We start from the raw sequence: 23,041 nt of genomic DNA, 5'->3' as shown, positions 1-23,041 counted from the left end.
CCCATTCAGTTTAATGGCCAAATCTGTGATGCCTGCTGCGTGGTTTGTGGGATTGCTGCGTGGCCAGCCTTAGCCAGAAGCCTACCCAGGAGAAAAACAGGTTGTGCTTTCTGTGTGGGGCCACACCAGGCCTGCTGGCATTGGCTGTCCCCACGTCTGGATGGGGCTGCTGGTGACTTCTGCAGGTGTGGCAGCCTGTGGGTACCCAAAGAACAGGCAGGTGACAGGCAGCACTGTGCTGCACCTCTGCAGAGGGCTAAGCTCCACTTCTGCAGCCCCAGCTCAGCCAAACTGCTGGGGAAGCCTGGAGGTTCAGGTCCCCAGGCTGGTGAGATGGTGATGAGGTGATGAACTCCGGACATTTATTGGTGCCCTGGTTGCAGGGGGAAGGCTCAGTCCTGTAAAAACACAGCTCAGCTGTGGCCAGGACCAATTTGTGGCTGTTCCCCTCTGCTGGGTCCTCTTCTCCACTGGGGTTTTGCTTCAGGAGAAGGGAAAACTCTCTTGGGTTTGAGGAAATCTGAGGGAGGCTGAGGTGGTTCTAAAAACTTTGTTGCCTCCCTGTTGCCTCCTCCCTAAACCTGATTTTATAATTTTTATGTTGTTGACTGGTTTGCAGGCCCCAGGCTGGGCCATTTGTGTGTTCACTCCTGCACCCAACCATCCCTGTGCCTGCAGGGGTGTCTGCCCTGTCTGCCACGGTACCTGCCCTCGATGTCTTGCCCCAGCAGCTGCCTGATGAGATGCCAGGCCATGGGAAGAGCCAGCCCCTGCCTCTGGGCCTGTCAGAGCTGGGATCCCAGGGAGAAGGGATGGGATTGTGGTGCTTGCCTCATGCCCTTGCTCCCCTGCAGCTGTTTCCCAGGAAGCACAGGGCAGTGGTGGGATGGCAGTGCTGGACATGTCAGGAACCACAGGCACAGAGTGAGCTCCATGGAGGGTAACTTTATTTTGGAACAGCTTTTCAGAACCAGGTAAGTAGAACACAAACGCTGCTTGGTATCAGGGGCTCAGTGAGACCACCCCACCTTGGCTTGCTCAAGCTGCCCTGGGCTCACACCTACCCCACCCCAGCACTGAAAAACAGGCTGGCATCTGGCCAGGAATTCTCTGGAATTGCTCTGGCTTGGCATTTGCTACAACCCCCTTCACTAGCTGGGGCGTTGGACAGCAAGGCCAATCTTGGAAGTAACCAAATCATCTGGAGAGCAGAACTCCAGGCTTTGAGATTAAATCCAAGAGCCCTGTTTCATTCCTATTCAACCACCCCACTGAACCTGCTGCTGTGGGATAAGGGCAGCTCAGCACGACTGCCTGCCTTGTCTGATTTCCTCCCTGCCCTGCCTGCAGCTCTTCTGCTCCCGCTGACAGCAATCTGTGATTTGTGGCCTGTGCTAGCCCAGTCTCACAAACCCAAATTTGAGGCAGGCTGGTGACGTGTGCTGGCAAGAACAGGAAATACGTGGTGCTGCTGCTGCAGGGGACAGCTGGATCTCTGGACAGAGGGTCCCTGAGCAGCAAACTTCCTGCAGAACTGGCTCGGTGACGAACACAATGTGAAACAACAACGAGGAGGAACAAACGATGGGAAGTGCCTGCCTGGCCAAGGCCAAGCTCGGTGTCTTGCCTGACCACATCCGGGCAGCTGCTGAGCCAGGACCTGTGCCTGCCCAGGGGCAGCTCACTGTAAGAACTCCTCATACTCCTTGGGGAGCAGGGAGCCCTCACAGGAGCCTCTCCTGGCTGCTGCTGCTGGTGATCTGAACGTTTGCAGGGGAGAGGGAGCCATCAGCAGGGGAGCCACTGCAGCTTTGGCTCTGCTCTGAGGCTGCAAGACAGGGACAAAACACAAATCCCTGTGGCAGGAGGTGCTGGCTGTGCCTCACCCAGCACGGGGAGCTGCCTGCAGCAGGAATCTGACCAGGAGGGCACAATCTGCTGGAATTTGGCCAGGAGGGGACGTCAGCCCCCGGGCAGGCTGCTCACACACAGGGACTCACTCACCTGCCTGGGCTGGTGCCGCTCCGGGCGCTGCTCCCGGGGCTGGGGCTGCTGCCGGGGGGGAGCTTTGTACAAGGAGCTCTTCAGGTATTTGTAGAGGTTGCTCTTCAGGTGCAAGGGGTTGTAAGCAACTTCCACTTCCAAGTTGTTCAGGGCGCTCTGCTTGGAAGAGAGAACTTGAGTTTGCTACAGGATGTGAGGTGGAGGCTGTGGGGTTTGCATGTTTGTGGTTTTTTTGGTTTCTTTTTCAGGGACAGTGTTGTAGACACTCCAAACCACCCACCCTGCAGTGAAAGGTGAAGGGATTGTTGGCTGTGCTGCAAACCATAAGGAGCACTCTTAGCCATGTGTAGAACAAGAGGCATCTCCAAACAGATCTTAATGGATTTAAACATTCCCTTGTAGGATGCAGTCCTACCCTTTCCCATGCCCAGAATCAGCCAAGAAGCTGCAACTCCCTTTCTGGGCACTGTCACCCTCAGCTCTGCCTCACAAGGCCTCTTCCACCCAACAGACACCAACATTGCTCCCAAGGACAGGTATTTGCTGTCCATGGAGAAAGCTGTCTGCTGGGAAGGAGTTCTGGAGTGCACCATCACACTTCAGCTGTCACTAGACATTGTCACAGCCGTTTCCTTCTCTCGTTATCAGCTGAGGTGATAACGAGAGCTGATAATGAGTGACTCACCTCGATGGGGCCCCTGACTCGCTCCGGGTGCTCAGCCAGGAGGGCTGGGAAGGCTGATGGCAGCAGGAGCTCCCTGATGGCCACTGCTTTCACCAGGAGAGTGGCAGAGTCAGAGGGGACGATGACATAATAGGGGTGCACCACCACGTTCCAGTTTGGTCCAGCGTTCTGGGGCTCATGCCTGGCCAAGAGCATCCACTTCCTTTTCTAAAGGGCAAAATCCAGGTGTGAACAACAGCAGCAGCCACTTCCTTCAGCCCTGCCACCGTGGGCTCAGGGCAGGCACAGTCACACACCACGGAAGGGAAACTTCTGCAGCAGGGCTGAGGACAGTATGGCATTTGGTTTGTTTTCTAGCAAGTCAGTTCTTAAGAAAAACACCCAATTTTGGTTTGCAGCTTGTCAGTAACAGCCAGTTCTCCACAGTCCAAGTCCTGGTTAATTATTTTTGCTGTTAAAGTTGCAAGTCTAACTCCAGCCCTGGCATTTGCACTTCACACCTCCAAACACTCATTTCTGGTAGGTTTGAGGGTCTTCCCTAAGCTCTGAGGAGCTGTAGCATCTTTCCAGCAGATGGAAGGATTTACAAGCCCAACTCTGGCCCACGAGATGAGGTTGCAGCTTTTAAAATATTTCCTGGTGCAGCCAGAGAGATGTTACAAGGTGTGCCCTCACTGTTCCCTTCCCTGGCCATCCCTCCCCATCACACTGCCACTGTCACACACTCACCAGGAGACTGTGACACAAAGCATGGAAGCTGTGCTGGTTTGTCTCCAGTTCATCCCAGTCCAGCTGCCAGCAGCTTGTGGGCTTGATGATGAAGGGCAGCCCATAGAGTACAGACTCACAGACCCCTTCAGACTTCAGAGCCCTGCCAGGATACAGCTCATGTTAGTGCTCAGTTAAGAACAACTGCACAGCTTGGAAATTATCCTGTTTTTTCCTATAAATAAACCTCAGGAAAGACACTAAAGGGCATCTCTGCTCTGCCTGTGCCATGAACTGCTGCCAGGAAAGTGAATTGTTAGGGTGAAATCACAGCACTGTGAGGTTTTGCTTAGGCTCTGGCATCCAATTAATTGCTGTGGCCTCATTAGGTAATGATAGAGTAGAATTACTGCCATTAAACATTTCACTGGGGCAAAATAACTTTTGGAGGAATGGCATCTGTGGTGTCACCCTCATTGAGTGCTGTGGTGACACCAGGTGTGATTGTGGTCTGCATGTGGCCTGTGCTGTTCCATGAGAGGAAGAGTGATGGAACTGGGGGTTTTTCACACCAGAATTTGGCTCACCAGCACCCCAGAGCCTCCTGGTGATGTCAGCAGGCCCCAGGAAAGTGAAGCTTTTCTTCCAGCCTGCCCCAGTTACCCAGTGGAGGACAAGGAGCACCACTCACTTCAGCACCCGGAGTTTGTGCAGAGCTGGGGATGGCCAGGCTGTCATGTGCCAGGGAGAAGTGGCATCTGCTGCTCTCCCAGTGCCATCAGATGTCCCCAAAAGCAGGGCTGGGTCCAGCAGCCTCTCCTGCAAGTCACACTTCAGGCACACTGGGAGAAGGAGAATGGTTTAGGTCACTGGGATTGGCAATGACATGCTCAAAGCACTTAAAAATTAATGTTTTCTACCAATTATTGGAGGAAGACAAATACCAAAGCCTGACACAAGGCATCAGCTTGTCCCCAAATCCCTCTGCAAGACAGCCTTTATTTAAGTGCAGCTCTCTGTAAAACAGCCTTCATTTAAGTGCAGCTCTGGCACAGACTCAGTTTTGAACACAATTTTCAGGGCTATTCAATTCTCAAGGTTCCTTTTTACCTTGGCCACGTGGCTGTAAATTCACATGCCCCTCCAGGCACATTTTTGCTGCAGAATGGAAACAACTGCAGCCTCAGCAGCTGTGGCAGCAAAGAGCAGCTTTGTAAGCCTGATGATTTTCCAAGTTATCCACAGACCTCACCTGGGTCTCTAAATGGGAGGGAAGGTGCCCATAGGACAATCCTGGGTACCTTTTAAGGCTGAGGGATTCAGGAGCTCCTAGAAATGGAGCAGAGGGGAGAGAAAATGAAATACTCAAGTTGTTCTTGGGTGCAGCAGCGTGGCCAAAACCTCCTGAGGGAAGGAGGAGATGGAGCTGTTCCCTCTCTGTGCCATGGTCATGGAGCCATGTTTTAAACAGCATCTCCAGGCTGATGACATTGTCCTCTACAGTTTGCACCTCGATGTCCATTCCCAGGATTGCCATATCTGCAGGAAAAAAAGGAAAAGGAGGTGGAAAAGCACCAAGATTTTCAGCCATTGAAAAGATTTCTTCAGCAATTATTAAACTCCTTTGTTGGAGGTGCAGACAAATGTGGTTTGATGTAGCAACAACTCTGAAGCATGGAGAGAAATGTAGGCTGAACAGAGTTAGGCAGGATATAAACAAGATAAGCCCCAAAAATACCCCAAAACCACCCACAAATAATACTCAAAGGTGCATCCAGATGAGAGGCTAGCTTGAAGTCCATTAGATAAACAAGAATAAAATGGGATAAATAAAATAAGGGAAGAAAAAAATCCAATTTGCAAATTGCATAAGACGTGCAATATAACCACTTGTAAACATAGAAGACAGAGTGTGGTAGCACTAATAGCTTTACCATGCAGCCAGGATGTGGAAAGGCTTTCTGAGAAGATGAATAAATAGCAGAAATAGCCTTTTCCCCCTCCTTGTGTTTAGCAGGCCAGCAGGGGGATTAAAAAACAGTGCTGCATCCATCTCCACTGAGATATCTTTTCATTTCTAATGCCATTTGGTGAAAATGACACTTATGCATTAAAAAAAACCCCCAAAACGAAAGAAGAACCCCAAGAAATTAATTGATTTCTAGCTGGCAGATAATCCAGGACTACTGTAATGACTGTAATTCTCCAAATGCTCTGCAGGACACACTTTTTGACTGTCTTGAGGGAGAGATTGTGTTGGTGGTGTGTCTGCAGCAAAGCAGCCTCAACTCCCACTCACAACAGATCTTTCACACTGCCCTTGCTACTAAAAACCTTTCCTTATCCTCTCTGACTGTCCCTGGCTGCCAGGATATTTAATTATTTTATTTTTTCAGTTCTTTACTTGGTTTTGTTTTCTTTTTTGGTTCTTTATTTCTTTTTTTTTTAATTCAAAGCTGCTCTTCATGAACTGAGCTGTTCCCAGCTCCATCCCCTTGCCCAGAGTGTTGCTCCCATTTCCCTGCAGAATTCACTGTTGCAGGATGATCCTGTTTTGGATGCATTCCCTGCAGATTTTAGACTTGGGCTTCTCTCAGGGATGTGCACTGAAGAGGGCATTAACAGCCCAGAAGACAAAGCAGCAGGAAATCCATGTAATTAACTTTTACAAACAGCAAAATATAGCTAACAAAGGAAATTATTTGTGTTTTGGGGCTGGTAAATGCTTTAGTTCTTCCCTTGGTAAATATTTCCCTGGTTTTTGTTTTCTTATTTTTTTTCCTCTGTAATAGATATTTAATCACTTCCACATCTGCAGTTGGCACAACACATGACAATTTTAAAAGAAATTCACTGCATTCTTTAGGAAAACCAGGTTGGGGTGCCAATATCTCAAACATTCTGGAGAGCAGAGCCCAGGTGGGGAAAGGAGCCCTGGGATTGCAGAAGATGGGCTGGGGTTATGAAAAAGGCATTAACGTTTTTTCTGCAGGACTTGTTGTTTGTTTCTATCAGAGAGAAAGAGCTGGGAGCAGTTATCTCCAGCACATGCAAATATTAACCTTTGTTAGCAAAAGGTCTGGCAAGGCTCAGCTGCTTTCAGGGAGTGTAATGAGGCAGGGGAAGAGAAATGCTAATAACAATAACAACAATAATAACAATAACAACAACAATAACAATAATAATAACAACAACAATAATAATTTTTAAAAATGAGCATTATATAATTATAATAGAATAATAGTATAATTATATTCATAGTTTATAATACTATATAATTATAATATTACAATACAATAGCATTATAATATATAATTACTTATTGATAATAATGATAATAATAGTTATAATAATTATGATAATATATTGATTATATAAAATTAATAGTATATAGTTATAATAATAGCATAATTATATTGATAATTTATAATATAATAGAGTTACAATATAATTATAATACAATAGAATTGTAATGTATAATTTAATGATAATAATGATAATAAATAAAAGTTTGTTTGTTTGTTTGGGGTTTTTTGTTCTCAATTAGAGACCAGGCCAGGCATCCTGTTGGTCATTCCTCCAGATTATTCCCACCTCAAATGTCCTGCTCTCCAAAGGGTTTAGTTAAATCACTTTGCTCTGGTTCTGAGACCTCAGCATGTTCAAAGCTGGTCTAAGATTTGCCAGCATGAGGTTTTCAAACTAGTGAAGTCTTTTCCAGCTGCACTAACCTGGGAATGAGCCTGGAGGGGGTATCCTGATCCTGCTCTGGATATTAAAAATGTAAGTAGGTTCAAATAACCCCTAAAAAAAACTAATGGAAGAAATATCCTCAGTGGAATTAAGCTCTTGATTAAGTGCTGCATCACAATGTTTATTTTCTAGCTCAACACAGCACTAATCTTGCACTTCCTGTACACTGGATCTTGCAAATTCAATGCTCTTTACTGTAATTTTTTAATAGTAAAATGGATTTATTTTCTGAAACAGAAGGAGGGAGCTCCAGTGGGTATCTTAAACCAGTTGGGCTCATTTTTCCAGTTATCTGACCTATTCATCCCCTGTTGCTTTTTATACAGAGCAAATAGTTCATCCACTCAGAAAATTAGAATTTCATCATTGACATTTCAATGGCCTTTATGTCCACATTTATATTTTCATTTCCTTTACTGGGTGAAAGGGCTACACAAAAATCCACGTTTAGAAATCATTTGGGTGGGGTTTTGCATTCCCTAAAAGCTGCCTGTGACAGAGGCACAGAGCATCTCCTCCTCTGTGGAGCTGAGCCTTCCAAGGATTCCCTGCAGGATTCCCAGTCCCTGCTGTGACAACTGACCAGAAATTTGCTGCAACCACAAGAGAAAATGAACAGCAAGAGACAAATAACCCTGCCTGTCCCTCAGTAAAAACCAGAAATAACCCCTTTTAATCCTGTTGGAATCTGAAATACAAAGAATTCTCAGAACTTTGGGCCTGTAAACCAAAGCTTAGAATTAAGATTTGATCTGAGACTTTAGAAAAGGCTCCCAAACTTAAGTACTAGAAGCAAGAATTTGGATTTATAGTTTAAAGCAGAGACACGTTAAGCTAAGTAAAAGAAAGTTGAGAGTTTTAGAGTTTAAGATATAGAAAAAAATAAAAGTAGCTACAAGGGTAAACAAAGAAATTAGAATGCAGTACTGTGAGTTTGTGTGTCATAACATGATTAGCTAAGAAAACTTACACTGCAGCATGGGTCTATAAGATAAAATATTTAAGGATTGGGTCAAAACCATAAATATCCTTTATTATTGCAGTGTTTTATTAGTCAATAACTCCTTAAAAAGTCTTGTGACTAAAAGTCTTCTGAACCATGCTGTAACAATGTGAGCTGAACTCACTCTTCTTGCCTATGTAGAAGATAAAAAAAATAAACTACATCATCTAAAAAGCTTAGAAGTCCCATCTCTAACTCATTCAGAACTTAAAAAATCCCTATAGAATCCTCTCTCCCAGGCTGCACATTGGTGGGAAGAGTTACTGTCACTGACCAAGCCTCTTAATTAGCTGGTTTTTGTCTCTGATTCAGTTCCTGCTCACTGCTGCTGCTTTCCTCCATGCTCAGAGTGTGTTACCCCCATAACTTGATGCCTTTTTCTCTTTAACCCTCACAGTGAAGCTGTGTCACACATAAATTTTAAATAACACCAAGAGCTGAAGTAATACACTGCCAGTTTTTGTTAAAAGTAATACACTGCCAGTCCTTGGCTTCTTTTTCTTGTCAAGGTCATGATTGAAGCTCTCCAGAGGGTATTTTGTGTTCAGACTCAGATGTTTATTAGTTCTTATCTATTTTACAGTCTCACAAGCAGTGAGTTCTGCAGCATTTCACTACCAAGGCACAAAATGGCCTTGTATCTCTCTCTACAAGGTGCTTTAAGGCTAAACTATCCCATTAAGAAATGACACCTAAATTATTTTCACTTTTAACCCAATAACTAATCATTCAAAGTCCAAAATGTGGACTTTTCTGTCCAGTTACAAAATACCACCAAACCCATGATGAAGAAGGTGAAGAAGGACCAGCCTCTGCCCTAAAACCTCAATCTTGCTGTATATCTATTACTATATTCTAAAACCTTAAACTCTGGGTTTTGCACCCTGTGATATCACACACTTCTAATCAAACTCTACACCCACAATCCCAGTTCCATCGTTCCATTTTGGAAGCCTTCTCCACAGCCTCAGGTCAGTGCAGTGTTCTCCTGGGGGTCAGTGCCTGTTTGCACAGAAAGTCTGGAATTCTCAGCAGCCAGGACTCCAACATCCAGGACCCCAACAATACAGGAGGTGTGGAAGTTCTACAAGCCCCAGAGAAGAGCTGTGGTACAAACTTCCTCCAGGCACAGCAGTTCCCACTCACCCAAGGGACATTAAGTGGCCCAAAGGGAAGTGGCAGATGTTGGACTGTCATAACTTCCCTGAAAATGTCCTCCACTCACCACTGCTGGGCTCCTCTGCTGGCACACACTGCTCCACGTCCTCAGGCTCCAGGAAATCTCTCTTCACAACCTCAATGACCTGTATTCTTCTCAGGCTCACCAGGTCTATGTCTTGTAGCTTCTTTTCCAGCTGCTTCACCATGTCTCTGCTGGGCTGGCTGGTCAAAATGGTGATCTGAAACACAAATGAGAGCATGAGGAGGCTGCCTCTACCCCAGTTCTCTCTTGGGAGGTGGAGATGTTGGGTAGCACTGGTGTCACTATGGAGAGAGGAGAAATCTTGCTGAAATCTCTCATCTTTTCAAAAGCAGATTTATAAGCAATATTTTTATTTTTAACTTTGGCTCACATTTAAGCCAATATGAAATGGATTGAGAGGTTCACTGGAGGAACATCTACAGGCTTTGCTCTCTGTGCTTTGCACTTGTAATCAGTCTCTGTGTGTAAGAAGGGACTTGCACATTAATTATAATTCAAATAGACTAAACTGGGCCTTCTCCCTTGAAAATTGAATGGGAATTTTGTATTTTTTTTTTAATGTATCCAGTCTATCCTAAAGATATTTCCAAAGAGAGCAGCAGTAGGTGTGATTGTCACCACCCAGTTTTGGTCTGATACTGAGAAAGGGAAACAAAAAGTCTGATACTGAGAAAATTCAACTTACTCTGCATTAAGAAAATGCTTGGTTGGGGGGGGGGGGGGGAGGAATTGCAAGCACTTAAGTATCTGGAACAAAAAAGAAGCCTTTTTTTGAAACTTTTTTTTGGCCTTTTGTAAGGGTAAAAGCCCTTCCTGACTGTGAGTGACCCAAGCCTGTCCCTGCAGCATGTCTTACATCCCCCTGCAAAGAGAAGTACAATAAAATTGCATAATCTAGAAGAACTGGAAGGATAATTGCATAATCTAGAAGAACTAGAAGAATAATTGCATAATCTAGAAGAACTAGTCTAGAAGGACTGCTTAAGGGAGTAAAAACTCCCTGTATCCATGGATTAACTTAATTTTTAATGTAGCTTGCTCCTTCAAGTATACTAGAAAATGTCCTGGGTTTTGGTGTGTGTCAGAAAAGGTCTTGTGTCCAAAGCATGCCCTGTTTGTCCCAACCCCCTTTAAAGCACAAATCACCTTTCAAATGGGCAGGAAAAATACCTTAAAGCCTCAAGAAAGGCAGAAAATCAGCAGAAAAGTTTCCTGGACAGACACTGGGAGTAAATCTCAACTGCAGCCTGATCACAGCGTGACTCTGACACTGTGGAAAGGGTTTAAGGACCTAAAAAAAGCATAAAGACTTGGCAAATTTCACTTGTGGGAATCTCAATTTGCTTTTTATGACTGGCATGTGGATCCTGAGCCTGGGAAGTCTGAAATGCAGGATTGTTTGGAGCTGATATTTTCTGCTGTCCAAAGGAAAACATTCCTGTGTGAGTCCTTTCCCCTTGATAACTCCCTGTCCTTTCATGTCAGTTGATACTGCTTAAAAAAATACTTCCTCCTGTGAACCTTGCTCCGCTTTCTGCATTCACACATCTGTTCTCACGTGTTATTAGCAGCTTCCCTCCCATGTATGCAAAATCACACATTTGGAGCTGAAAACGCAGCCACCAAAATCCACCAAAAGTGCGTCCACCAAAATCTATCAGATCCTGGACCAGGACAGCTTTCCCTAGATGTGTCCCCTTTTCCACAGCAATCTGTCCAGAGGGATTTGAGGACTTGATATCTTCCTTCAGGACTTCTGTGGATCTCTGTAACATCCAGAGTGCTGAATACCTAAATTTTTCTGCATGTTCACTGCACACGAAATACACGTTTATAAATCACAATGATGTGGGATGGCTCCCACTCCCCTCCCAGCACTTTCTTACCTCAACAGAACTATTTGTGGAGCCTCCTGCTGCTGTGTGCCTGCTGTACTGCTTGAACTGCTGCAATCCATCCTGCACAGCTTGCAGCACTCCGCTGCCCCCCGGGGGGAAGCAGCCTTCAGCCGGCAGCGAGCGCAGCTCCGAAATGCAGGCTTGAACTCGGGCAAAGTTTTCTTTCACTTGCTGCAAAACAGGGGTCAGGGAGCAGGAAAGGAAAGGCTGGGGGCTTAGGTTACAAGAAGTGGCTGGGGGTGTGTATTCTATCACCACCTGTCAGAGGTGGGGCAGTTCTCTTCTGTTCTTTGGGCAGTTTTCTTTATCTCTTCTATAACCAATCCTCCCTCCAGGAGATCTCTGCTGTTCGTGGGCCATTAATTATTAATTATCTTCTGTTCATGGCCAGGGAGTGTCCCTGCATGGCTGATCAAATTCCATCATCCCACTGGGAGATGCTCTGCCCAGGGCAGGAGCCAAGCATTCCTACCTGGATACAATCTGAGCCTGGAACAGCACAGCAGCCTTTGCCCCCTGCATTCCCAGAGGAGCAGCTTTCTCCTGCCCTGCATTCCCAGAGGAAGAGCAGGCCCATCTCCAGCAGCCCTGGAGCTGCAGAGGAAAACTGCAGCCTTGTGCAGGATCCCTGCTCCAGCAGAAGCACAGCTGGCACTGCAGGAGGGCTGAGCCCCCATGGGATGGGACTGTGCCACCACCCTGACCCACAGGGTGCCAGCTCCTGCTCTGACTCTGGCTGTGGTTTGTTTTCTTTTCTTTTTTGTACCATTGCATTTGTATTTTAAATTTCCCTAGTAAAGAACTGTTAACAATTCCTACTCCCATATCTTTGCCTGAGAGCCCCTTAATTTCAAATTTATAATAATTTAGAGGGAGGGAGTTTACATTTTCAATTTCAAGGAAGGCTCCTGCCCTCCTTAGCAGACACCTGGCTTTTCAAACCAAGGCACCTGGTAAACAACATGAAATACCTCTCCATGATGTGGAGGAAGGCTGGTGCTCACAGAGAAGTCAGCTCACCTGAGCCTCACCAAGAACTCAGCAGTTAAACTGGTACATTGTGACCACAGGAAAGATACTGAGTGAACTCTACCAAATTTATTTACAGCAATACAAGACACTGCTGCCAGAGGTCACCTTCCCCACTGAGGAGGCAGCAGGTGAACATTTGACTTGTTTGCTTCAGGTGTGTGGAGCTCTGGGTCACTGAAGCACCCCTGAGCCCTGGTTTGCAGGGTGGGCTTTGAGTGGAAAGCTGCAAAGGCTCTGCTCAGTCCTTACTCAGTCCCACATTAAATTTTTTGATGCTTCAATGGTCATTTCTTATCTTGTCACCACTTACTCTCCCTCACAGCTATCTACTTTCATTCTGGCTTCTCCTTTTTTGCCCTCCCTGCCCTTTCCAGGGAGGCTTTATGGACTCTCCTGCTGGGGAGACCAGTGGGAACAGAGACCATAAACAAGCACAGAGGAAAGGTTAAACCCAGGGCAAGTGTGTGTGACACTTCCCCATGTACTCTCCCCATCTCTATTTTCAGCTCTGGGGCTTTCCTGACTTCATGATTTGTCTAACACAGCTCTGAAAAACAGCTTCAGCACAGCAGCTGATGGCTGCTATGGGAATGCAGCACCCAAAAAGCCAGCAAAGTGAATACAAAGAATGGCTTAGGAATTATTAAAATCATTGTAAACATGTTCGTAGTTAAACTTATAATTTGTTCTTGATTTTCCAGCCAGAACAGAGAAGGGACCTGCTCCTATTTAGAGGAACAAAGGATAAAATACAAGCATGTTCTTCAATCTAGACAGAAGAGTAAATCTATTAAGAAATCCCCGGAGGATAAAGCAAATAAATGCAAATTAGGAACCAGGTACAGGTTTCACAATGACAATTATTAACCACTGGATGAAATTATCAAGATTACCCATCTTGTCTTCAGATCAAAACTAGATGGCTTTCTGGAAGGAAGTTTTAATGAAATAGGGGTACTTTAGTGAAATATAATAGCCTGTGATGAGAACAAAACAAAACAGTGATCTAAGGGCTCCTCTGCCTTTAAAAACTGTGACTATCAAAATGAGGAATTGTTGTTTAAATTAAAAAGACAGCTGATCAGGAGCAGCAGTCATAATACTGTCCTTGTCACACTATCTATAACCTTTCTTACAAAACAAACACAATTAGCCCGAGTCTTCTTGCAGATCACATTTGCTCATTTACTCTTGACCTCTGGGGTTTTTTTTTGTCAAGATGTGAAGATTTGACAAAACTCTTCAGAATGTTTCCACCATTGCTGTATAAATTGGAAGGGTTAATCCTCTGTGTTTACACTGATGCTGTGTAAATGGGAATGCTCAGTGTGATTATTTCTAACAGGATGACTTCAAAAATTCTTGTGAACTTTAAGGTGCACATTTGTATTCCCAAACTATTACTGCAGAGCTGCTGCTCATTCTCCATTTATTCCTGTGCAGAGCCCCAAATGAGAGCAATATTTGTTCTTACTGACTTAGAGCTCTGTATTTAAAATCTGTGTGGATGTGACACTTAGGAACATGCTTAAGTGGTGGATTTGCCAGGGCTGGGTTTAGAATTGGATTTAGTCTTAAAGAACTTTTCCTGAAATCACAGAATCATCTGTGAATATATATCAGCACAGATATATATTTTATATATAGAGATATATATTTATATATATATATATAGATAGACATTCAGCACAGATATATGTATATATTTTTTTAAAATTTTTTGTTTTTAATTCTGCACCTTTCCCCTTCAATATCTAGAACCTCTCACACACTGGTAATATTTGTTCAGCTCGAGTAGTGTGTGATAATTCCAACAGAGAAGCAGCACAGCACAAAGCAGCACACGAAAGGTGCAACAGATGCTCCAAAACAGATGTTTTAGCATGGAAGAGCACAAAACCTAATTTATCAGGTTGACAGATCAAAAGTGACACTCCTCCTTTTCAATTTTACCCTTTCATAGAATTCACCTCACGGCGAAATGATCGTTTGGAGAACGGCCGATTTTTGAGACGCGAATTGATATACAGATTTTTAGGTATGAATTTAGATATAAATAATTTTTTTTTTTTTTTTTCACGTACCGTGAAGGGCAGCAGACACTCCTGCTGGGGCTGCACCACGTAGAGGCTGAGCAGGGGCACCCTGCAGGGCCCTGGCAGGCCACAGGCCAGGCACAGGACGTTCTCCAGGGCCTCGGAGAGCACGGAGCAGGTGTTGGCCCAGGAAGGGGAGGTGGCATCCACCACCAGGATGTGGGATGGCTGCTGGCTCGGGGCTTTGGCAGTAGGGAAGGCTCTCCGTGGTTCTGAGGGGAATTTTCTGCAATTCATGGCTTCTGCAGCACGTGGGTGTTGTGTGCACGGTGATGCATCTAAACAGGAGAAGTAAATAAAGAACAGCAATGAGTGAGGCTCTCTGTCAGAACCCTGATAAAATTACTGAGAATTTCAGACTTTCTGTGCTAACAAGCACTAATCCCCAAGAGAACACTGCATTTAACTTAAAGCCATAGAGAAAACTTCCAAAATTAAACGATAGAACCAAGATTATGAGTGTATAGTTTAATTAAAAGTGTGTAATATCAAATAGTTGAAAACCTTGAGTTTAAAATTTTGGAATATAGTAATACATATATAACAAAATAAAAATTTTAAGGCAGAAGCTAGTCCTTCTTCTTCATAGATTTAAGTAGTATTGTGTAATTAGATAAAAAAATCCACATTGCAAATAGTTAGTTATTAAGTTAAAAATTAAAATTATAAGTGTGTAGTTTAAATAAAAGTGTATAATACTTAAGTGATTGCAATTTCTCTCCCCCTCATCACAAGCATTTTCTTAATGCAGAGTAAGTTGAATTTTTGTTTCCCTTTCTCAGTATCAGACCAAAACTGGGTGGTGACAATCACACCTACTGCTGCTCTCTTTGGAAATATCTTTGGGATAGACTGGATATGTTAAAAAAATACAAAATTCCCATTCAATTTTCAAGGGAGAAGGCCCAGTTTAGTCTATTTGAACTATAATTAATGTGCAAGTCCCTTCTTACACACAGAGACTCAGTGATCACAAGTGCAAAGCACAGAGCACAAAACCTGGGGATGTTCCTCCAGTGAACCTCTCAATCCATTTCACACAGAAAAAACCTTAAAAGTTTAAAATTATAAAATATAATAATATATATATTACAAAATAAAAGTTTTAGAAGAAAAACTAGCCCTTGTTCTTCATGAATTTAAACAATATTGTGTAATTAGATTTTAAAAATCCACATTGCAAGCCACAAGTAGTCATTAAGCTAAAAGTAAAAATAATTTAAGTGTAATTTCTTAATTAAACAGTTTATCCTCAAAAAACCTTATAGAAAAGAAATACAGCTCCATTTTTAATTTGTTAACATAGAGTACTATAAAACTCAGTTTGTAAAACTGGAATATAAATAAAAACTAACAAATATCTAAATCCAAATTCTGCACTGGCCAGGAGGTTGCACCCAAACCCTGAGGAGAACAGTCCCTGTTCCTTCACCCCCAGCAGCACGAGACAAATCACTGGAGAAGCCAAAAGAGGCCAGCAGGAAGCAGCAAGAAAATCCTGCACATCCATGAATTTAATTTTGTGGGTAAAATTAATTTTATTTTTTTTAAACTTTTTTTTTTTTTTTGTTTTTACTTTGTGGGTAAGAATAACCAACTTTTGTCCTTCAGAGTGTCAAACACCCGGGATGAGCTCCTCCTCAGTCCTTGAATTTGACATTTGTTCCCCACCCCTATCTCCCTTCAACCTGAAGCACAAGAGCATTTTCTTGTTCAAAAATGTATTTTTTACTTCATGAGCAAAAAGCTTTTCTAAAAATCCTCTCTTCACTAAATCCATGCAAATCCTTCAGTGCTGTTTCTAAAGATACAGGAAATGCTTCAAAAAAGAAAAGTGTTGGTGTAACTGCACACATCTTGTTATGAACTAGGATAATTTTTTCTTTAATTATCAATTAAAAGATTTTTTTTCTTATTTTTTCTTTAGTTTTGTTCCCAGCAGAATTAGTAAAAGTTTTAGAAGGATTGACACAGTTGGGCTCTGGCCTGTCATTTGTGGGGTGTGTTCAGCTCACACAAACAGCTCTTTTTTGGTCTCCAAGGAGACAAGACACTGATTTCCCACAGCCTCCAGCACTTTGGAGTAAGAATTTCTGTAAGGCTTGGGAAGAGCAAGAAATCATCACAGAAAAAAAAAAAAAATCTGAATTTTTAAGATTCCTCAGGATGCCTGTCAGTGCAGGCAAAACAAGAGTGATCACAGCCTGAATTTGAAAACTGGGGTTAACACTTCAGAGCTGATGAAAATGTTATAAATACAGATACAGATCACATAGGTATCTTGCTTTGATTAGTCCTCTGGTATAATTTGATTGTCAAGTGCAAAAGTGCCAGATACCACTTTAATCAGTGTCTCTCCTGAAGCTTTTCAATTTACAGCAGAGTTTACTCAATTACTTCACTGGAGCTGGGAATGCACTTGTCTGTCTGATTTTTCTGATGAGGCTTCAGTGCTACTGAACTCTGCAAGCCCCCAGAGCTTCCTCAAATAAAGGAGACAAAACAAATCCTGTCACAAATCCATGAGAGTTGGGCCTTAGCATTGGTTTCAGGGAGGAAAATGAATTTTGATGCTGAAGCAGAAAGTGTTTTCCCAATTTTGAATGAATTCTCTCATTCTTGGCACTCTACTTATTTGTATTCCCAAACTATTATTGCAGAGCTGCTGCTCATGCTCCATCTACATTTATTCCTGTGCAGAGCCCTAAATGAGAGGAATATTTGTTCTTACTCACTTGGAGCTCTAAATTTAAAATCTGTGTGGATGTGGCACTGAGGAATGTGGTTAAATCATGGATTATTAAGGACTATGCTTATTTTAAAGTGGTTTTGTTAAAATAGCTCCTTACCACTAAATTTAATTTCTTCATAATTGTGGTGTCTTAATTAATCTCTGCTTCTTAATATTAATGTGATTTATATGCATGTCTCTACAATATTTGACAATATTTGACCTCTTTTATAGCTCTAGTGAGGCTGGAGAATGGAAGAATTCTGTGGAAGTGGTTGCTGTGGTAAAAAAATTCTGTGGTAAAATGACATTTTCACTTAGGCATTGGGTGGACTGACAGAGCCCATCCCGAGGGATCCTCCACAATTCCATGAGAATTGGGTAAACTGCAAGTTCTGGCAGCTGATTTGACATTAAGTTATTGCTCAATAAAGCAGAACTCTCCAGGTGTCAGGGCTGGTGATGTGCATTTTGCTCAATGCAAGGAGACACAAATTGTGCAGAACCAGAAAGAGACAGAAAGGAAATTTCTTTGTAGTGAGTGATTTGTGACTGCTGAGGACATTCTGCAGTTGCACACCATCCTATGTGCTTAGTTTGTTATAAAAAGAAATTATTAAATAATATCCAGGTCTAAAAAGGCACAGCACCAAAGCCACTGGTTAAAGAGGATTGAGGATAATTGGTTTTAAAAGGTGAAATTTTCAGAGTAAGCTTCAAACCCCTGGGAAACAGGAATATTCTCATGTGGAAAACAGACCAAGCTGCATAACTGAGGGTTTACTAGAGAATAAACTGGCTGTGCAGTGTGGATGGCCTCTGGTGTGAACAGTTTTTTCCACCTAGCCTAGAAAGGAAGGTATTTCTTTAAAAAGGTCAGGATGAACAGAAGAATAAAGACAAAAAAAGCAGAAGAGTTTGCAGAAAATCAAGCTACTGGAAACAAAATTATTCCAGATCCTGTATAATAGAAGATATTTTGTGTTACTCTATTCATCAGTGCTATAATTAATCATAAATAAATGGCTTTAGGCTTGTGCTTTTATTGACATAAAATCATCAAACCTTAGCAAGAATTGTCGCTTCATATTAGTGTTAAAATCACTCATTATAACCTTTAGAGGTTCTTGGTTTTGTTTTTTCTCAAAAGAAGAGCAACTATAACATTGTAGGAAAAAAGGCATTTTTATATCCTGAATCACTAAAAATGAGTAAAAATAGCAAAACCTTAAGGGAGCAGCAGAGAAAGGACAAACTGCTGCAGAATTCCCAGGTGGAATTTTGTGGAAAAGCAGCCAACTCCAACCCCACCAGGAGAGCTGGGCTATCAGGGTGTGAGTGACAGGCTGGAATTGCCAGAATTCAATGTTCTAAGAACTGTAATAACTCAGTGATCCGATTATGGGCACGGCTAACGAAGCCTCTCGGGGCAGCTGCTCCATCTTCCCTGGCATCTTAATCAAGAATGCGGGCTGACACCTTGTCAACACACGCGGTGTAACCTGATAAAAACCTGCATAATTCATGGGCAGGGCGTGCCGCAGGCAGGGAATCACCTCTGAGGCTGCAGGGAAAATCCTGGGCTGGAATTGTCCTCCACGGCTCCTACAACCTCAGCTCTTCTAGCCTGGATGTCACCTCAGGGTCTAAAGTTTCAATCTTACTGTGACATTTTCGTATTTCCTGTACTGTTTTGGGTTTGTTTTGTTTTGTTTTGTTTTGAAAGCTTTAGGCAGCAACACGCCCTCACTGGTGGCTGCATCCTGGGAGGAAGGGAAGGCAGCACTTGTCCCGCAGGAAATCCTGTGGCATGTCCCACCTGGAACAGCACGATGTGCCCAGGTGCCTCTGGCTTTTGGGGACTCTGCAGGGACTGGGAGAGCTCTGCTGGGATGGACTGGGACAGCTGGACAGGGACAGGAACAGCTGTACTGGGCTGTACTGGGATTGGGAAAGCCTGACAGGGACTGGGAAAACTGTACTGGGCTGTACTGGGATTGGGAAAGCCTGACAGGGACTGGGAAAGCTGTACTGGGCTGTACTGGGATTGGGAAAGCCTGACAGGGACTGGGAAAACTGTACTGGGCTGTACTGGGATTGGGAAAGCCTGACAGGGACTGGGAAAGCTGTACTGGGCTGTACTGGGACTGGGACAGCTGGACAGGGATAGGGACAGCTGTACTGGGCTGTACTGGGACTGGGACACCTGTACTGGGCTGTACTGGGACTGGGACAGCTGGACAGGGATAGGGACAGCTGTACTGGGCTGTACTGGGATTGGGACAATTGTACTGGGCTGTACTGGGATTGGGAAAGCCTGACAGGGACTGGGAAAGCTGTACTGGGCTGTACTGGGACTGGGACAGCTGGACAGGGATAGGGACACCTGTACTGGGCAATAATGGGACTGGGACACCTGTACTGGGCTGTACTGGGACTGGGACAGCTGGACAGGGATAGGGACAGCTGTACTGGGATTGGGACAATTGTACTGGGCTGTACTGGGATTGGGAAAGCCTGACAGGGACTGGGAAAGCTGTACTGGGCTGTACTGGGACTGGGACAGCTGGACAGGGATAGGGACACCTGTACTGGGCAATAATGGGACTGGGACACCTGTACTGGGCTGTACTGGGACTGGGGCAGCTGGACAGGGATAGGGACAGCTGTACTGGGATTAGGACAGCTGTACCAGACTGTACTGAGGTTGGAACACCTGCACTGGGCTGTACTGGGATTAGGACAGCTGTATTGGGCTATACTGGGGTTGGAACACCTATACTGGGCTGTACTGGGATTGGGACACCTGTACTGGCCTGTACTGGGATTAGGTCAGCTGTACTGGGCTGTACTAGGATTAGGACACCTGCACTGAGCTGTACTGGGATTAGGACAGCTGTACTGGGCTGTACTGGGATTAGGACACCTGTACTGGGATTAGGACAGCCATACTGGGCTGTACTGGGATTAGGACACCTGTACTGGGATTAGGATAGCTGTACTGGGATTAGGACAGCCATACTGGGCTGTACTGGGATTAGGACACCTGTACTGGGATTAGGATAGCTGTACTGGGATTAGGACAGCCGTACTGGGCTGTACTGGGATTAGGACACCTGTACTGGGATTAGGATAGCTGTACTGGGATTAGGACAGCCGTACTGGGCTGTACTGGGATTAGGACAGCCGCGTGTGCCTGAAGGGTGTCCAAGCCCCCTGTGGGCTCCCTCACAGCCCATCCTGTGTTTCCCAGACATTTCTCCTTGCTGCCATCCATTTTCCCTGCACTGGATGCTGTGGGAAGGATGGATGGGGAGGGAAGCACCTGGTCCAGCTTTTCCCCCAGCCTGGAGCCTTCATGGGGCATTTTAGTGCTGCAATTAAAGCAAAACCAGGAATAAACTCCTCTGCCTGACCTCTGTTTCCTAAGGTGCACCTTTTATCCCTGAACTGGGTTTTCCCCCACATTTCCCTTCCAGTTTGCTCCACACCAACAGCGCCCGAGGCTGCTGCCCTTGGATGCCTTAATTGCATTTACAGAGGAAATGAGAATTAATTATTAACTTCCCACGGGAGCAACTCCCACAGGAGGCTGATGTTTTCCACCTCCCAGCTCCCAAATACCCTCAACAAGGCTTTTCCTGAGGGATTTGGGACAGAATTTCCCTGAGGAATTCGGGACTGAATTTCCCTGTGGGATTTGGAGCAGAATTTCCCAGATGGATTTGGGGCAGAATTTCCGTGAGGAATTTGCGACGGAATTTCCCTGAGGAATTTGGGATGAAATTTCCCTGAAGGATTTGGAACAGAATTTCCCTGAAGGATTTGGGACAGAATTTCCCTGAGGGATTTGGGACAGAATTTCCCTGAGGGATTCGGGACAGAATGTCCCTGAGAAATTTCGGACACATTTTCCCTGAGGGATTCGGGGCCGAATTTCCCTGAGGGATTTGGAATGGAATTTCCCTGAGGGATTTGGGACGAAATTTCCCTGAGGGATTTGGGACAGAATTTCCCTGAGGGATTTGGGACAGAATGTCCCTGAGAAATTTGGGACACATTTTCCCTGAGGGATTCGGGGCCGAATTTCCCTGAGGGATTTGGAATGGAATTTCCCTGAGGAATTTGGGACCAAATTTTCCCGAGGGATTTTGGACAGAATTTCCCTGAGGGATTCGGGGCCGAATTTCCCTAAGGAATTGGGGAGCGAATTTTCCTGAGGGATTTTTGGACAGAATTTCCCTGAGGGATTCAGGACCGAATGTCCCTGAGGAATTTGGGACAGATTTTCCCTGAGGGATTTGGGGCACAATTTCCCTGAGGAATTCAGAGCCGAATTTCCCTGAGGGATTTGGGATGGAATTTCCGAGGGATTTAGGATGGAATTTCCCTGAGGAATTTGGATGGAATTTCGCTGAGGAATTCGGGAGCGAATTTCCCTGAGGGTTTTGGGATGGATTTTCCGAGGGATTTAGGACGGAATTTCCCTGAAGGATTTGGGACAGAATTTCCCTGAGGAATTTGGGGCGGATTTCCCCTGAGGGCTTCGGGGCCGGAGCTCCTTTCCCGCGGCCGGGCCGGGCCCTGCCCGGGGCCGCAGCCGCTTCCCGGTCCCGCCTCATCCCGGGGCTGTTCCCGTGGGAATGCCGCCCTCCGGGCCCGGACCCACCTGGGCGGGCCGTTTATCCCTGTTCTGGCCCAAATCCCGTTTAAATCCCGTTTAAATCCCGGGTGGATCCCGGGCGTGCGGGGCCTGCGCGCATGCGCAGCCAGCGCTTCCCTCAATCCCGAATTTGGGATGCTCGGGAAAGCCGGGATCGCTCTCCTTCCCAAAAAATTGCATTTTGAGACCTTCCCAGCGCATCCAGCACTGGTTGAATTGTTTTTCCTTTCACCACCCCATCAGCCAAACGTTAATTTTGCCAAAATGAACCCCGGCGAGGCTCAGTTAAAGCCAGAGTTGGAATGTTGGACATCTGGGATTGGGAATTTATGGCTCTTCAAGGAGTCTGGAGGGACCAGGAGATGCAGAAGGGATTGAGGGATGGAAAGTTGGAAAATTCCCTTTTGAGAAAAAGATGATTAAATGTTGGAACCCTGATTGCTGAGAATTTCAGACTTTCTGTGCTGGCAGGCACTGACCCCCAAGAGAACACTGCATTTAAATTAAAGCCATAGAGAAAACTTCCAAAATTAAACGATAGAACTAAGATTATGAGTGTATAGTGTCAATAAAAATGTGTAATATCACAAAGTAGAAAACCTGTATTTAAAATGTTAGTATATAGTAATATATATATAACAAAATAATTTTTTAAGGCAGAAGCTGGTCCTCCCTCACCTTCTTCTTCATAAAGTAGTATTGTGTAATTTAAGTAGTATTGTGTAATTAGATAAAAAGTCCATATTGTGAGCCACGAGTAGTTAGTTATTAAGTTAAAAATAAAACTAATTTAAGTGTCATTTCTTAATTTCTTAAAAATCCCTCTTTGAAGGGGAATTGTGTATTTTGGAGATAAAAATTTAATAGCATCAGTTCGCAGCTGTGCCAGTTCAGTGACTGCAAAAGGAAATCCAGGATTTCTCTAGAGGGAAGGTTTTTATTTGAGTATGTAAACAAAGGCACATCTTTTTATTGTAAAGTGAATTATTGAGATTTGGGGTTGTTTTTCTTCTTTACTCTTTACATTTTCACTCTTGACTTCCAGTTCCACTGTGGCATGAGGGAAGGGATGAGTAGGGAATCAAGGGGGGCAGGTGGACGCTCACAAAAAAGGAGTTTACAGCCCCAAAAATGCCTGAAAACTCACAGTGTGTGTGTGTGTGTGTGTGTGTAAATTCTAAAACCTTTGAAATTCCTCATCTTTATACAGTTATATATATATATTATATATTGAAAAAAATATATATTTATAAAAGAAATATAT

The 23,041-nt window shown here is 44.4% G+C and overlaps 1 protein-coding gene across 3 annotated transcripts; it reads right to left on the bottom strand.

Moving 5' to 3' along the window:
- Nucleotides 1–930: 930 nt before the first annotated feature.
- On the bottom strand, nt 931–21,916 carry M1AP (meiosis 1 associated protein). Of its 3 annotated transcripts, none has more exons than XM_064419081.1 (10): nt 21,784–21,916; nt 14,372–14,661; nt 11,244–11,426; nt 9,379–9,553; nt 4,763–4,936; nt 4,089–4,239; nt 3,419–3,560; nt 2,690–2,896; nt 2,005–2,163; nt 931–1,828 (listed from the first exon to the last, which is right to left on the bottom strand). In XM_064419081.1, exons 2-10 carry the CDS (start codon nt 14,618–14,620, stop codon nt 1,682–1,684), a joined length of 1,587 nt encoding a protein of 528 aa, XP_064275151.1. In that variant the 5' UTR covers nt 14,621–14,661; nt 21,784–21,916; the 3' UTR covers nt 931–1,681. The 3 variants fall into 3 exon arrangements, with proteins under 3 accessions (XP_064275151.1, XP_064275154.1, XP_064275153.1); XM_064419084.1 differs by having other exon boundaries at nt 2,005–2,160; XM_064419083.1 differs by lacking the exon at nt 21,784–21,916 and adding an exon at nt 18,671–18,947.
- Nucleotides 21,917–23,041: the final 1,125 nt, after the last annotated feature.

The sequence above is a fragment of the Passer domesticus genome, chromosome 4, assembly GCF_036417665.1.
Source record: "Passer domesticus isolate bPasDom1 chromosome 4, bPasDom1.hap1, whole genome shotgun sequence".
Classification (NCBI taxonomy): domain Eukaryota; kingdom Metazoa; phylum Chordata; class Aves; order Passeriformes; family Passeridae; genus Passer; species Passer domesticus.
Note: the sequence above shows the minus strand (reverse complement) of the source record. Positions and strands in the feature narration are given on the sequence as shown.